Source organism: Apis cerana, linkage group LG3, assembly GCF_029169275.1.
Source record: "Apis cerana isolate GH-2021 linkage group LG3, AcerK_1.0, whole genome shotgun sequence".
NCBI classification, from domain to species: Eukaryota; Metazoa; Arthropoda; class Insecta; order Hymenoptera; family Apidae; genus Apis; species Apis cerana.
Window position 1 is genome coordinate 9,569,858 of NC_083854.1, and position 16,906 is coordinate 9,586,763.

Sequence of the window (16,906 nt, forward strand, 5' to 3'; positions counted from 1 at the left end):
CTAACAAAGAACTTAACATCAAAGATTCATGCGAAAAAGACACAAATGATGATAGATGATTATAGAACTTGGAATGATTCGGCGCATTATGGAGCACATACGATAAGCAATGCAAAAGATCATGGGACTGCCCATGTTTCGGTATTAGCTCCAAATGGAGATGCAGTATCAGCTACTAGTACTATTAATTTCTAGTATGTTTACTTTGCAAACATTATGAAATTTTTATATAAAATTTTCTCTTAATTAATTTTAATTAGAATTAGTATCACAATAAATTAAATGAACAATGTTAAATTAAAAAAATTATGTTTTTATTAGTTTCGGAAGCGGAGTAGTCAGCGAAAACACCGGAATATTATTAAATAATGCAATGAACGATTTTGGTATACCGTCAACAATTAGTTACTTTGGAATTCCACCCAGTCCCAATAATTATATCGCTCCGGGGAAAAGACCATTGTCTTCTATGGTACCTTCAATCCTTGTCGACTCAAATGACGATGTAAGAATGGTCATCGGTGCTTCTGGTGGTACTAAAATTACTACAACAGTTTCTCAGGTCAGCATTTATCAATTGATTATTATTATTATTATTTTGTATATTTCATAAATATCATTCGATGATTAATAACATAATTAAAATATGAAAAGAAATTATTTCATTTTATTTTATTTGAATTCAAATCGCTTTATTTATCATTTTGCGATATTTTTTTCGTCTTTTTAATTTTAATGTTTCATATATGATATTTTAAATATTTAATCCTAATAAAATAATTTTAATTCAAATATATTTTTTAAAATGAATTATTTATAGATAATAGCTAAGATCATATGGATGAATCAAACGGTGAAGGAAGCTGTAGACGCTCCTAGAATACATCATCAATTATTCCCACCTGAGATGAATTACGAATACGGCGTACCAAAGCCAGTAATTGATAGTTTGCAAAAATTCGGACACGTAACTTCTCGTTACAGAGTTCGTGGCAGTGTGGCTTGTGTCATTTTTACCGAAAACAATACAGTATATGCGAATGCGGACTATCGAAAAGGAGGAGACGTATATGGACTTGATTAAACTTTATTAAAATAAATAATGAGTGAAATACAAACGCTATCTTCCAATATATAAATTGCTAACAAGTGTTGATCATAAATGTTGTTCGAGTTATTAAACTCAATATTAAACTCTTCAACATTTGATCTTAAAGTTATATAACGTTATACATATAAAGTTATAAAACTTCTTTTAAACAGAAATTTTCCATGATAAAATATATTGTGATATTTATTCTATGTTGATTTATGCGAAATTAAAATTCTTCAATAAAATTTTTACATATATTACTTTTTTATATCTGATTTTTTTGTCTTAAATTTTAGTTAGTGAAAATCGTTAATTTCTATATAATTTTTAGAAAATTTTTATATAATTATTGGTGAAAATATTCTGTTATATCTTTATAATTGCAATATAATTATTCTTAATTGAGTGAATAACTGCAATATAAGTTCTAATAAATTTTACTCAACTGAAGATTCTATCTATCATTATCGATCCGTGCGGAAATTCATATGTAAAGTTTCCGCTATTAAGTAACAACTAAACTACATAACAATGAATCTCATATTTTTTTACAAGATTCATTAAAAGGATGATGTATTAGTATTTATAAAAAAAGTTAAAAATATTATATAACCAATTTAGAATATTACTTATGAACTAATTTAAAATAAAAATTGTTTTTTGAATAATGAAATATAACCTAAAATATAACCTAATAATGAAAGTTATTTTAATATTTTCTTTATATATCTTAGATTTATATAGTTATTATATAGTTATCTAAGTTATTCAAGGAATATGAATTTAATGTACATACATATTCGAGATTTCGATCAATAAATATACCCTATATATTTATTTAAATACAAAAAAAAGAATTTCTTATAAAATACTACTTTACATAAAATATATATACTAATATATTGGTTATATTTATAATTCAATAAATTATCAAAATATCTCTTATAAATATTTTTGAAAAAATTATAAATTATTATATACTTACATTTTCTAATTCTAATTTCTAATTTTTCAAATTGCAAAATATATATTAATGTATATTATATTGATTAAATATATATTAATGCATTATATGAATTATGTATTATGGATATAAATTATTATAAATTATTAATTGTCATTTAGATATCTCCTTTTGAAAAAGGAATTTGAAAAAACGAATTGTAATTAAAAATATTATCAACTCAAAAAATGAGTTGTAATAATATTTTTTAATTCCATTTGAAATATTTGATATTCCATTATATTATAAAAAATTATTATATTATATTATAAAGAAATTTAAAGAAAGTAATTTTCATTTTTTTACTTAACAGTTTCTAAAAATGTAATTAAAAAATCAAATATCTCAACTCTATATATAAAAGTAAATATCACGATATATTGAAGATAATATTAATTAAAATATATCGTATTAAGAACACCCTTGCAGCTTCATTGTTGATATATATTTATTTTTGTCAATATTTCTATTTGTGTGCTATTGATCAACTTGATTAACGAAATTTTATATGTATGCGATATCCTTTCAATCGATTGTAATTTTACGAAGTCGATAGTAGTTTCGACTGACTTTTCATTTGACATATTGCGTACAAATTTTTATGTATGGATAGTATAAATATAATCATATATGTCAAATTTATTAAACAAATTGTAATTTCTATTATTACAAATTTGAACAATATTTTATAAATAATCTTGAAAAACACAATATTTCTGCCAATAACATATTAATCACAATTCGTTATCATAATAACCTTCAATAAGAAAAAAAAAATGTAAAAACCATTATCGATTTTAAAATTTATTAAATTTTAAAATTCTTTTCTCATTTTTTTCAAAATATTTCTCATATATTATATTATATTTAATAAATTATAAATAAATTGAAATTAAAAATAAATCTATAAATTATAATAAATAAGATAAAAAAAATCTGCATTTTATTACAATTACAATGTAAACATAGATATTATGCATAATCTAACATTGCATAAAGACATAAATATGAATGTATATATTTATATAAATAATTTATATTTTTTCATACATATAGATTTAATTAACATTTAATAATAAAGACAGATTTTTCGATAACTTACTTGGATTCAAATAATATTATAATCGATTTCAAGATAAAAGAATTCAATCAATCTGAAATTTCATCACTATAGATTATATTTTTTAACTTACATCATTCTTCTATAACATATAGAATAAAAAATATATTTGATACCAATTGCTTTATCATGTCCCAAGTGAATATTTTTGTATTCTTTCTATATCTTTTAAGATATGTCAGTGAACATGATAAGTGCAAAATATACGTCGACATTTTACTTAGTAGTAGGGATATTTCTAGAAGTCATTGTAACAAGACGCTGATTGCGCGTGCGCAATGGATCAATGTATTGTTTGTTGCCAAACATAGATTATATCATATAACAGAAATTCAATATAAAAATCTAGAACTATATAGGCATACATTTTCCACAAAGTTGCATCTAATTTCAAATATATGAAAACTTGAATCAATATTTATAATACTTTAAAACAGAAGAAAGATATATTACCAGGGCTGTCTATATATCATGAAATTACAAAAATTATTTTAAATTTGTACATAAGTTTCTAGTAAATAATTATATGAGCTTAACCAATTATTTTTGCTCATAGATTGTTACATTTTAACATATAAGATTATTCATATTTAAATTATTTAAAAATATAAAAAGTATTAAATATACGTAATTTATAAAATAAACTATATTTTAATGATAAATGTTAATATTTGCAATCAATACAAACAAGAATATTAATTTTTTTTAGAAATTTTAAATTTTAGTTTTTTGATATGTGATCTTTCATTTATTAAATTTTAATATATTAGAAAAATTAAAATTTATTTTTTTACTTTAGAAAAATTTAATGAAAAATTGAATTAAAATAAAAAATAAATGAAAAGAGAGATTTAATTTGCTAAAACAATTTTTATATCAGGTATTTAAAATACTAGAGCCACTACTGGATATTGCGCTTGCGTAGAACTTCTTTGGTAGCCTATATAACAGTTGCAATCAACGGTGTCTAAATAGTTTGAAGTAAACGTGTGATAAGGAGAGATTTTTCGTTTGCATTCTACAATATTATTTTTTTGAATACTTTTTCAGAAAACAAGAGCTATGTCTGACTATTACGTTGACGAATACGAGCACTTCAATTACGATTACGACAAGCATATCTTTACCGGTCATAGTGGAAAACAACGAAGCAAACGCGAAGCTCTTACACATACGAATCATTTTGATCCGTGCGGCCATTCTAGAAAGATCCTTACTAAATTGATGAATTCTGAACATAATAAGCGGAATGTTGGAAAAACTAAAGCATAAGCAGTAAGTAATAATTTTTTAATTGCGACGTAATTGTTAACGATACATATTGCTTGTTACGTTATTGATTTGAATGCAACCGGAAAGTTTGAAACCTTGGCCGACTTTGTATGTGTTTACATTCCTGTTTTTCTTTCACAAGTAATTTTAAATCGTAGAAGCATAATTACCATATTTCTTGATACAATTAAAAATAAATAAATTGAAATTAATTATATTTTCGATTCGGTATTATTAAAAACGCTTATTAATATAATGACTTGTTAAAATTTTTTTATTTCTTTTTTTTATCTACTGCGCAATATTTTAAAGGTGACTCATTTCTTGAAAATTTTAGTTTTGTAAAATGATATATAAAAAAATATATAGGAATGTTTAATATAATATTATATATTAATATAAATTCTTGAAAAATAATATTTATTTAAGAATAATTTATTAAAATAATTTTTTATTAATTTATAATATTTTTAATGATTTATTATTTGTTCTAGGAACTCAGAGGTTACTATCCTACCCTGAAGTTGCTGTTTTTGAAAAAAGTATTTGTCAATTCCAATTGATTAAAATTTCTTGAACATTTTTGAATATGATAACAATTTTTTCATTTCTTTTATTCTTCTATCTAGTAATGCATTTAGTTACTAAACATAAATTTTTACCTAGGATAAGATAATTAGTATTTAGTATATTATCTTACAATTATTACTATTACTCATGTTATATATTGTGAGTTTAAAGTATATATAACTATTTCCTAATTAGATTACTTTTAATCCAGAATTGCTTGAATCTGGAGCTTTCATCACACATTAGTATACAGATATATCTGTATTAAATTTATATACAGTATATAAATTTTCTAAATTTTATGCATTTAAGTGGTTATAAATGTTTTATTTAGTTGATATTGGAACTGAATTGCTCAATTTAAAAACCAGGAATATATACAGTGTGAAAATATTTTATTTGATGTGAATATTAAGGAAAATGCATTTCTTTTTCATGTTATGAAAAATTTTTGTTACTTTAAAAAATCAACTTTAAGTTTAGTAAAAAATAAAAATATTAAATAAAAATGACTGTATAATTTTGAACAATAAAATTTATAATTAAAGAATGTGTCTAAATAATTAATTTAAATCCATTTCCATATTAAATATTAATATAGAATATAACAAACCCATTACAAATATGTCAGACTCTATATAAATTAAAAAATTTGTTTTATATATTAAAATTGAATATTGCTTATATTATATTAAAAATATAAATTATATTTTAAAATATAAAAATTCTATTTATACAGAGATTTAATTCAATCTATTCAAAATTTTATGTACATTTATAAAGCATCTTTAAAAGATATACATATATATATTTATATATACATGATATTTTTATATTGCAAAATTAAGACACATTATATCAATTAACCAAAATGTACTTCTGATTTTATATGTATTCATTTGAAAATATTTAAAAAATATATATATATAAAAGTAATTTGCACATTTTTACCATATCAAAAAAATTTGAAAAATTAATTATATAATCTAAATTCATTAAATTCCAATTCTTGTCTTAAAATACCAGTTAATATAAATTCTGTTGATTGAATGGTAATATTTTTAGGTGCTTTTGCAAGAAATTTTTTCGCATTTGTTAAATCTTCTTTATTAGAAATAATCATTCCTTTTTCAGGCCAAGATGATGGTGGTCGAAGTAAAGCTTTGCCACCACATGAAATAATTATACCTATAACAAATATGTTTTTTTTAATGTATATTTTCTTTTTCTACATGATTGAAATAATTTTATTATTTCTATAACATACTTTTTAATTCTGGAGGTGGTGGAGCTATATTAGGAGTTAAAATAAGTGTATATCCTTCTAAAAGCTTATATTTTTTCGCTTTTTCTAAGCTTTTCTTTAATTTAAAATGAAATTTAGCTTCAGCTTCAGGATCTTCCAATATGTAATTTTCTAATTCTTCAAAATGGCCAATTTTTTCACTATCATGCAACCAATTAGTTGAAACAATTGGTATAGATAGAGCTAAAGCACATAAAAATTTAACAGTTCTTCGTATTTTGTCTGTAACCAATACAGTACATTTTGTTGGATCTTCAACTTGAGATGCGCCTGTAAAAAAAAAATTAATTAATTATATAATACAATTATTTCTCATTACATTTCTTCGCGATTTAAAATTTAATACATACCCAATTTTGTTAATATTTTACTATAATCATTACTTGAAATACCCGTAAATAAAACTTTATGTTTTATTTTAAATGGTGATGATGTTGCAAATGAAGAATTCATACTTCTACGTGTTCTATTGGGTGTAGAAATTAGTGATGAATTAGTGACTTCAATGCTGGAATTTGTTTCTGAATTTGTCTCTTCTATGAAATCCATTTTTTTCTTCTTATTGCTTTCGATCTTTTCTGTTGTTTGTCTTTGTCGTTTATTTCTTAAATTATTTATTTTATCTGTATTGCTAATTAACATGGTTTGATTAGTTTCCATAGAAGAATCCATAATTAATTGTTCATGAGTTCGAGTTGATCTAGTGGGTTTTTTATTTTTTTTTTTCGTTTCTATATGTTCGTTGACAATTTTTGTATTTTCATCTGTAGAAGAATCTACGATTGGTTGTTGATGAGTTTGGATTAATTTAATAGATTGTTTACTATTTCTTTTTATTTCTATACTTTTATTAATAATTTTTTTATTTTCATCTGTAGAGGAATCTATAATTGATTGTCGACGAACTCGAGTTGATTTAGTGGACTGTTTGTTCTTTCTTTTCATTTCTTTAACGGATTCATTTTTTAATATATTAGTTATATTTGATCTATTTTTCGACATCTTCATATGTTTAATTTTTGAAGTGGGAATTTCAAAATTTGCATTATCAGATTCATATATAATAGATGATGTACTACTACTTTCCGTGTTATCAGCATTTATATGAATATTTTTATGTTTTTTATTGTTTCTAGTTTTGATATTTGTTGCATTGTTGTCTACGTCTTTTTTTGTTTCTGTACTTTGTTCTTTAAGGGCATTGTTCATGATCATTTCTATTTCTTGAGATTCCTCTCCTATTTGAGAACTAATTTCGTCTATTTGAAATTTAATTTTTTGTGTTTTTGTATTTTGACTAGTTTTCTCGTTTTCTATAGAAACAACTTGATCATCTATAATATTTGTATGTTGATTACTTTTTTTATTTTTACGTTTATTATCAATTACTTCTCTTGTTGGAGTACTTGATATCGATTCTGTTGGAGTATAAACAGACAGTTTTTCGATTTTTATTATTGGCTGTTTATCTAAACTTATATCTTCATCAGATAATTTTCTATTGCATGCGATTGACGAGTTTTTCAAAGAGCTAATATCAGGAGTATTTGCAGATTGTCTTCTCCTAGTTACCTTATTTATTTTTCTACTTCTAGTGTTAATAAACTCATTTTCTTTAATATTATTCTTATGCTCTTTGGAATTGTTAATTTCAATCGTATCCGTCATATTAAGCGATCTTTTTTTAACACATGTATTTGGAAGATTTTTCTCTGCAGATTCATCAGCTACTTTCTTAACTAGTGCTTCTTTTTCCACCTGAAAAATAGATAAATGATCAATATTCTCTTTGCTCGAATTACGAGTCCTTCTATTGGAAATAAAAGGACTTTCTCTTGCTTTTTCTTGTGAATTGATAAAGGCTACCGATTTTGATGAAGTATTGCTTTCTTTTCTGGGTTTATATAAATTTTCTGGATTTGTCTTTTCTATTGATTCTTTTGTTTTTTTATTTTTCTTTTTTTTATTGGTTTCTTCTACTGATACTCTATCATCATTGAAGTTGCTTGAAAACGAATTTGAAAAATTTTTCAAAATAGTTGTAGAATTTGACTTATTAATAGTATGATCAAGTTCTGTGTTTTGCATATTTTTGTGATTAAACGTTTTTCGTGAAGATCTTCTTTTTTTAGGCGCAATTTTTATAGATATTTGCTTCGTTCGATTATGATTAATATTTATTCTATATTCAGATGACGTTGACGAAGTTGGACTTGTTGGATATGTACCTGCAATTTTAACTTCAGGTAAACCAGCTAATATATCATCATCATTATTTTCTAATACTTTAGAAGTTTGTTGAAGTTGATTACTATCAATTGATATATTCAAAACTTGATTACCTATATTTTCTGAATCTGCTTTATTTTCTTTAAATATACATTCTTTTTTTTTATTTTCTTCTTGTATTTCTTGTATTGTGTTAACTATTTTAGATTCTTCATGATTTTTTTTTGGAGATGATCTTGGCATCGATAAATCTTCAGGAATGTTATCAATATTTTTTAAATTAGATTTAAGCAATTTTTTATTTGATTCTAAATTCGAACTTGGATCTATTGTTTTACTATTTTTTATAGATTTCTCAATGTTGCAATCAATTGAATTATCATTTATATTAAGATTATTGATAGGTGATTTATTTTCGCAGTGCGAAGTTTCTAACATATTTTTAAGAAGCTGAGTTGATATTTGCTGCTGTTCTTCATTATGCCCTTCATTCACATCTTCAAACATTGCATTTAAATTTCTTTCTATAGTATCATCTAAATTTATATTATTTGATTTCTCAGATAAATTCAATATATTTTTACTCTTATTAATAACTAATACAGATTTTTGCATTTCTGTATCATTGATTGGCTGAGTAGCAGCCGTTTCATAATCAATGTTTTCAATACTAAATTCTTCTATAGTATTTAATCTTACAGAATTCAAAGAATTAGAATATTTATTATTATCTATATTTGAAGTTTTTTCTATAATGTTAATTATTTGAGTAGGTGTATTATCTTCCATTTCAGTAATATTTTCATCATCGGGAATTATTTTATTTTTTATTGAGGCAAGAGAATTCATTTCTTTAGAAGAAGATTTAAGTGTTGAAAGAACTTGAGTTGGTGTAAAATCATCAACTTGTTCTACTTCTGTATTTTTAATCTTTTCTTTTATTTCAATATCTTTATTTATTTCTGAATTATTTTTCTTATCAATTACTTGCGTTGGAGTATCAAAATCTATTTCTACTTCATCTACAGTAGTCTGTGTTTTTTCATCACATTTGGGTAATAGATTTTTATTTTTTTTATTTATTGGCTGAGTAAGCATGTTAAATAGATCTTCAGAATCTTTGCTTGAATCATTTCTAATTTCTTTATTTTTATTTTGCTTTTCAAATGAATTGGAAGCAGCTCGTTTTTCTATTGCAGCCATTTCTATAAAACGACCTTCTTCATCGGTAAATGAATCGTCACTCTCAGATACTCGAATTATTGAAGATTTTTCATTCTTTTTATTTTCTTCAAAAGAATATCTTTGAAATACACATTCATTGTCAGTCTCATCGGAATCATTAGGGTCCATTAAAGAAGCTTTAAACGAGTAATTAATGCGATGATTTGTATCTTTATCAGTTTGATTGATCTGTGTTGCTGCTTCAAATATGTTTTCACTGTCGGTACTTTTATTATTTACATCTTCGTCATCGTTTACGCACGAAGTTTTTGAAGGAGTTGATGATCTTGATTTTGATTCATCAAGTAAGTCATCGTTGTCATCATCGTCAATTAAATCTTCTAATAAACATTGTGAACCAAGTAAATTTCGACTTGTGTCAAGTTCCGAAACTTCATTTTCAAAAGTTGTTGCAATTGATGACTGTAAACATTTTTGCGAATTCTTCTGCAAATGTTTTTTAATACTTCGTCTATATTCAATTTTATTTTCACATTTATTATCATTAAAATATGATGTACTTGCAATAGCTTCATCTTTTTGTATTATAATATTATTTTCTTTTTTCATAATTAAATTTCCATTTTCTTCAATTTTTGTTTCAAGTTTTTCATTATCTTGTGTTTTATCATTATGAGATTTAACATGAATTTTTTTTGGTGTTTTCATATCATGAATATCTATATCGTGTTGCGTTTCTACATCATGAATATCAATAACATTTTCTTGCGCATTTATTTCATTTTGCGTTTCTATATCATGCATATTAACTTTTTGCCCGTTTAAAGATTTTGAAAAGATTTCTTTATTATTCAAGCAAATTTTTTGAGTTACAATGTCGTGAACATCAATATTTGTTCCATTAAGAGACTCGAATGATTTTTGTGTTTCCATATCATAAATATTAATTCTTGATACACCTACATTTCCTTTCTTTTCTGCATCAGAATTTTGGGAATTGTCCAAATTATTAACAGAAGAATTTTGAAGATCATTTTTCCGAGTGCTGCTAGTCGAAGTCCTTGTAGATATCGGATTCGGACATCGAAATATGGTTTCTTTCTCGTTCGTTTGAATGGCAGAAATCATAGAAATATTTTCTCCCAACGTGGACGAATTGTTCTATATAAAATTATATATTTATATAATACAATACATACAAATGTATCGTAATTAAGCAAATAATAATTACCAATGACGAATCAGGTGTTCCTGGAATGATTAATTTTTGTAACTTTTGACGAGATAATGCTGGAGTTTCTGGAATTAAAGATTCATCCATTGAATGATAGAATTTAAATACTGCTCGCACCATGCCAAACTCCAATACGTTTCCATTTTTAAGTTCATAGAATCGATTTGGCCTTAGAATTGACTAGAGAGAGATAAAAAAATATACTAAATCATTAAAAAATTTTATCTGCTTAATTATTTCTAAAGTTTTAAAATTCAAGTTATTTCATGACACTATACAGTGCTGTGAAATGATAGTAATCAATTATTAAATAATTTAAAAAATTATTACTTCTTATATTATAAATGTTTATTAATTTTATCAATTTATAAATCTTTATATATTAATAAAAAAAATTAAGAATGATTACGAAATAAATTATTAAATTGAAATTATAAAATTTCTATTAAAAATTTCTATTGCATAGAAATCAATTAAATTTGATAAATAATTAACATTACATATAAAATTTATAAAAATATACAGATAAAATTTACATTACGTTGTTCAATTTTGTTTTGTTTGAAGAATTCAGATCACAAATCCATACGGCTGTTTCATGATTATTAGCTTCGATCTCTGCATGTCTTTTAGATACCGTCTGTAAATTAAATCAATCCATTTATTATACTTTTATGATTAGAGTTACATAATAATATAACCAAACATTTTATATAAAATTTAATTTTCATAACTGATATATTTTTTCTAATTTTTCATTTTTGTGACTTCAATATTTTTATTTATTACGTATAATTAAAATTTAATTTAAATATGAAATAAATTATCCATTCTATTTTTATTTCATTATTTTAATTATGACTATGATTAGAATAATCACCTTTAGTTTAACATGTAATATTTTGTACATAATTTTGTACATAATTATATGTACATAATTTTCTATTTACTAAAGTTTAGAATAGCATAATATAAAATAATATAAAATAGAATTTTTTTTTCGAAAGAAGCTTATTAATAATTTATCTCATTATATATATATATATAGAATAAATATAGATATAATATAGAAAAAATAAAATAAAATATATGATTATAATTTTTTTTTTAAATATTATCAATACAAATATAGCAGCAAATATTTTTTTCTAATTTTTATCACTGTTACTTAAAAATTTTATCTTAATGTATACTTTATAGATAATTTATGCAAAAACTATTTTATCAGTAAAAATATGATTAAATCATATTTTTTTAAAATATATAATAGAATAGATAATTTTTATTTAAAAATTAATAAAATATTTAAAAATATTTAAAATAATTAATCTTATAATGATAAAAATAGTATAAGCACATATTTTTATATATAATTTTGTTCAAATAAAATTTTTAATTATATATTTTATACATTATTACATAATATATCATGAATTAATTTCATCAATTTTTAAAAATATCTAAACTATTTAAAATAATTATTAAAATAACATTTAAAATAATATTATTCGAGAAAAACTATTAATAGTTTAGAAATAATGATTGAAAACTAACAAAAAACATCAATTATTGAATTCAAATGAATCATTCAGTAATTATTCTGATTGCTATGATTACTGATTTTATCAGTATTATTATTTTAAATATCGAAGTTAATTAATAATAATTTATTTAATTATACTCGGATGATCTCGCGTTCAATGGCATAGCATTAAAATGATTAAAGTAATTCAAACTTTTTTTTTCTTTTTTTATTTAAATGCTATCATTTTATATTATCATGTTGGCTAATAAAAGCAAACAACTATAACAATATCCACATATCCACATATACTACGTTATAATCATCTTATGATTCTTTATCTTCAATTCTTCAGTAGATTATTTATATAATTTTTTTGCACATATATATATAAAATATGTATTTATAATTTTTAATTGTTTTTTTTAATTTATTAAAAAATTCAAATCAAAGAAAATAATTGAATTATATATAAAAACATCAGAATATTTGTGTGCGCGTTTATCTTTTCACAAGTGACGTTGAAAAGATAAGCAATAAATAAGACGAGAATAGTCGAGACAGTGTTATTCCATTAAAGACGATGAAGCTACTATTCCTATTTCTTTCTTCCCTTGCGACTCTTGGTTGGACTTTGGAAGATGTACCCAGAGTAAAAACTCCTTTAGGTGCAATTAAGGGATATTATAAGATATCTGAAAATGGAAGACAATATGAAGCTTACGAAGGAATTCCTTATGCGTTGCCTCCAATTGGGAAATTTCGATTCAGGGTAAAAAGTGTTTGATTACATTTTATTTTTGAAATTGGAAAAATTATTTAATATTATGAATCTTTAAGCATAAACTATCATATAAGTGTTTATAATACATAACAATATTTCAAATTTCTTTGTTGAACTTAATGATAATGAAAATATTTATTAATTTTTTTTAGGTTCCTCAAAAAATTCCAGCATGGATGGGTGAGCTTTCCGCAACAAAATTCGGCTCTCCTTGTCTACAGTATAGCCAATTGTCTTCAAATCCACATGATAAAATTGAAGGTGCTGAAGATTGTCTGTATTTGAATATTTACGTGCCGGCAGATAGAACACCTTCTCAATTGCCAGTAATTTTTTGGATTCATGGTGGTGCTTTTCAATTTGGTAGCGGAATAACAATGGGTGCCAAATATCTCATGGATAGCGATGTTATATTTGTTACATTTAATTATCGTTTAGGAATATTAGGTATTTAGGAATAATTTTGTTATTTTGTATAATAATCATAGATAATTGTAAAAAAAGTCATAATAGATAATATTGTTTAAGGTTTTCTCAGTACAGAAGATGAAGTAGTTCCCGGTAATATGGGATTGAAGGATCAAAATATGGCGTTACGATGGGTTTCAGAAAATATTGAATGGTTCGGTGGTAATCCAAAGAGGATAACTTTAGTAGGTTTAAGTGCCGGTGCTGCTAGCGTTCATTATCATTATTTATCACCTATGAGCGCCGGTCTTTTCCAAGGTACTTGTAAAATATTATCTCTTTTTAAAAATATTCTGATTTAATGATTGATTTAATGTTGCAGTGTACTTTTGTCTATTTATTTTCTTATTTTTTTTTAAATTTTACATAATACAGGTGGTATTTCGATCAGTGGTACAGCTTTGAATTGTTGGACTCAAACAGAAAATTCTTTGGAGAAAGCCAAACAAGTGGGAGCTCTTATGGGTTGTCCTACACGTAATATCAAAGAAATGATACGTTGTCTCAGGTACCGTCCAGCTCGAGCTTTAGTTGAAACTCTCGCTAATTTTATGGTATCTTTCTTTTCTTATTATATTTTGCTGTATCATATTAATATAATTTTTAATTCAAAAATAATAATCTAATTATAGCGATTCTATTATAATCCATTCACACCATTCGGACCCGTTCCGGAGAAAATTAATAATGAATCGAATTCACTTCCATTTATCGATCGTACTCCTATTGAAATTATAAGTAGCGGTGATGTTCAAGATGTTCCATGGGTTACAGGAGTTACCAGTGAAGAAGGATTATATCCAGTCGCTGGTAAGAAATGGACGAAATGATCGAAAAATATTTGTATGATTTTGAATTGTGATTTAAAATCATAAATTTTACAGAATTTATTGTTAAACCAGAAGCTTTGAAATTATTGGATGAAAATTGGGATCTTCTCGTCCCTTATTTTCTTGATTACAATTATACCCTTCCCAAAGAGAAACATGTTGAAGTTGCTAGACTCATTAGGAACTATTATTTTGAATCAAATAAAATTGATAAAACAACTGTAAAACATTTAATTGATGTAGCCAGTGATCGATTCTTTATTGTTGACAGTCAAAAAGCAGCTAGAATGCAAGCTAAAGTTAATCGACAACCTGTCTGGTATTATTATTATACTTATAGAGGTGCACACAGTATTAGTGAAGCTATGAGTGGAACTACTAATAATTATGGTATAAAATTCAAATTCAAAACTTCACTTTTAATATAAGAAAAAAATGATAATTTTATCTTATTAAATGTTTTATACAGGTGTTAGTCATGCAGATGATGCATATTTGGTTGTAGATACTCCTTATCTCGATTCTACAACCACAACAAATGATATTAAAATGCAAAAAATTTTGATTGATTTTTGGGTATCATTTGCAACTAATGGGTAAATAGATATTTTAATTGATATATATTAAAATAGAAATTATACTAAAATAGAAATAGAATTTATATTACATATTTGTTTTTAAATTATTTTAGAGTGCCAAATGTTAATAGTGTTCAATGGCCAAGATTAAATCCAAATGAAAAATCATTTCATTATTTACACATTGCTGGACCAGGAAAGATTCAAATGGATAGCAGCACAAATTTTGGTCACAAAGATTTTTGGAATTCTATTAACTTTAATGAAAACAAATTACATACTATATCTGACACATTAAAAGAAGAATTATAAATTATATTAAAATATTTCATATAAATTTTGTAATAATATAATTGAAAAATTATATATTTCAAATTTCAATAAATGTAAAATTACACATTTTTTATGAAAATATAGATTTTATAAGATTTTTATAATTATTAATCTATGTTTTACATTTCATGTTTTTAGCAATTTTATATAATAAAGTGTTATAAGTATGAATAATTACATTATTTAATTTAAATTTATGCTTATTTTACTTATATATTAACTAATAAAAAATAAAAAAATTTAAGTACTTACTGGATTATTAAATATAATATTGCAATCTGGATGTCTGCCAATTTGATTAATTCCTTTTTTAATTGGATATATTTCAGTACCAACAATTAGTTCTCCAATCTAAAATATTTCATATAAAAATATTGCTAAATTTTATTTTAAATTTACAAAATATAAATATAAAATATAAAATATAAGTTAGAATAAATAAAAAAGAATGATAAAAAAAAATTAAATATAGAGAATAAATATATAAATACAAAAAATACAAAAAGAAAATATCAAGATTATCGAACTTATTTTTACCTGTATTTTATTATCTTGTGTAGAATGAGAAATTTGTGATGACACAGCATCACAATTTTCATAAACTTGTGTTGCTATAATATCCATTATAGAAACTATTTATCTGAACAACATTTATTTTTATATTACATATAATTGCTTTTTTAAGATAAAGAAAATATAAGATAACCTCATTTAATGCGTAATAACTTAATAGATTTACTAATAACTAGTATCGAACAAATATTTTATCAAATAAGAACATTAGTACACACTAATGAAACGGACAAAAATTTACTCAGTTTACATAGTTTTTATGAAGATATTAATCAAACAATTATTAATCAAATAATAATAATATAAAACGTCATACACCATCACTATAATGACTATTCCCGCCACTGAATTCATGTAAGGTTAATATAAAAAAAATAAATTCCCTATACGATATATGTAGCTGAAAATATTAAAAAATAATTTTTATGTTTCCTTCTAATAATTTTATTATAGAATATTTGAATATTTGCTATAAGATAGTAATATAAGTTGAAGATTTTTTAAAAATTATTTTATAATTATTTTATAATATAATATTAGAATAATTCAATTAATTTAAAAATTTACTATATTTAGTAATTAAGTTAAAATTATTTTCATACATTCGGATTTCTGAATTCATGAATAAAATATATGTATTTTAGAACTCTATTTTATTTTTTTATAATATATATATTAATAAATTAATATAAATAAATTAATAATAAATATATAATATATATATTTTTATAATTATAAAATTTAATTATATTTGAAAAATAAATCAATTATTCACGCCAAAAAGCATTCAGCTTACCGTTTGTAGA

The 16,906-nt window shown here is 23.3% G+C and overlaps 4 protein-coding genes and 1 long non-coding RNA gene across 10 annotated transcripts; 3 read left to right on the plus strand and 2 right to left on the minus strand.

The window, feature by feature from the left end:
- Positions 1-45: 45 nt before the first annotated feature.
- Positions 46-845, plus strand: LOC133665765 (glutathione hydrolase light chain 1-like). The gene is made up of 3 exons (XM_062072173.1): positions 46-194; positions 322-562; positions 828-845. Exons 1-3 carry the CDS (start codon positions 46-48, stop codon positions 843-845), a joined length of 408 nt encoding a protein of 135 aa, XP_061928157.1.
- Positions 846-1,071: 226 nt separating this feature from the next.
- Positions 1,072-3,534, minus strand: LOC107998091 (uncharacterized). The gene is made up of 2 exons (XR_001766120.3): positions 3,199-3,534; positions 1,072-2,853 (listed from the first exon to the last, which is right to left on the minus strand). It is a non-coding gene; the product is annotated as an uncharacterized LOC107998091 (long non-coding RNA).
- Positions 3,535-4,177: 643 nt separating this feature from the next.
- Positions 4,178-5,608, plus strand: LOC107998255 (nuclear protein 1). Its single transcript, XM_017057450.2, has 2 exons — positions 4,178-4,491; positions 4,983-5,608. Exon 1 carries the CDS (start codon positions 4,279-4,281, stop codon positions 4,486-4,488), a length of 210 nt encoding a protein of 69 aa, XP_016912939.1. The 5' UTR covers positions 4,178-4,278; the 3' UTR covers positions 4,489-4,491; positions 4,983-5,608.
- Positions 4,983-16,456, minus strand: LOC107998064 (uncharacterized protein PF3D7_1120600). 6 transcript variants are annotated; one of them, XM_062072705.1, is made up of 8 exons: positions 16,065-16,446; positions 15,780-15,878; positions 11,554-11,652; positions 11,010-11,192; positions 8,707-10,939; positions 6,715-8,592; positions 6,326-6,634; positions 4,983-6,246 (listed from the first exon to the last, which is right to left on the minus strand). In XM_062072705.1, exons 1-8 carry the CDS (start codon positions 16,149-16,151, stop codon positions 6,032-6,034), a joined length of 5,103 nt encoding a protein of 1,700 aa, XP_061928689.1. In that variant the 5' UTR covers positions 16,152-16,446; the 3' UTR covers positions 4,983-6,031. The 6 variants fall into 6 exon arrangements, with proteins under 6 accessions (XP_061928689.1, XP_061928688.1, XP_061928687.1 ...); XM_062072704.1 differs by having other exon boundaries at positions 6,715-8,122; positions 8,231-10,939; XM_062072703.1 differs by having other exon boundaries at positions 6,715-10,939; positions 16,065-16,456.
- On the plus strand, positions 12,873-15,606 carry LOC107994233 (carboxylic ester hydrolase). Its single transcript, XM_017051024.3, has 8 exons — positions 12,873-13,306; positions 13,471-13,765; positions 13,847-14,044; positions 14,162-14,340; positions 14,419-14,596; positions 14,671-15,006; positions 15,086-15,212; positions 15,308-15,606. The coding sequence occupies exons 1-8, from the start codon at positions 13,118-13,120 to the stop codon at positions 15,504-15,506; spliced, it is 1,701 nt and encodes a 566-aa protein (XP_016906513.1). The 5' UTR covers positions 12,873-13,117; the 3' UTR covers positions 15,507-15,606.
- Positions 16,457-16,906: the final 450 nt, after the last annotated feature.

Excerpts from the sequence above, each read along its gene's own strand:
- LOC107998255 (XM_017057450.2), top strand. The coding sequence starts at position 4,279 with ATGTCTGACTATTACGTTGACGAATACGAGCACTTCAATTACGATTAC.
- LOC107998064 (XM_062072703.1), bottom strand. The coding sequence starts at position 16,151 with ATGGATATTATAGCAACACAAGTTTATGAAAATTGTGATGCTGTGTCA. Across the intron at positions 15,879-16,064 it reads CACAAGATAATAAAATACAG|ATTGGAGAACTAATTGTTGG; the intron begins GTAAAAATAAGT and ends GAAATATTTTAG. Across the intron at positions 11,653-15,779 it reads ATATTATATTTAATAATCCA|ACGGTATCTAAAAGACATGC; the intron begins GTAAGTACTTAA and ends TTTAATTTACAG.
- LOC133665765 (XM_062072173.1), top strand. The coding sequence starts at position 46 with ATGATGATAGATGATTATAGAACTTGGAATGATTCGGCGCATTATGGA. Across the intron at positions 195-321 it reads ACTAGTACTATTAATTTCTA|TTTCGGAAGCGGAGTAGTCA; the intron begins GTATGTTTACTT and ends TGTTTTTATTAG.
- LOC107994233 (XM_017051024.3), top strand. The coding sequence starts at position 13,118 with ATGAAGCTACTATTCCTATTTCTTTCTTCCCTTGCGACTCTTGGTTGG. Across the intron at positions 14,045-14,161 it reads GAGCGCCGGTCTTTTCCAAG|GTGGTATTTCGATCAGTGGT; the intron begins GTACTTGTAAAA and ends TACATAATACAG. Across the intron at positions 15,213-15,307 it reads GTATCATTTGCAACTAATGG|AGTGCCAAATGTTAATAGTG; the intron begins GTAAATAGATAT and ends AAATTATTTTAG.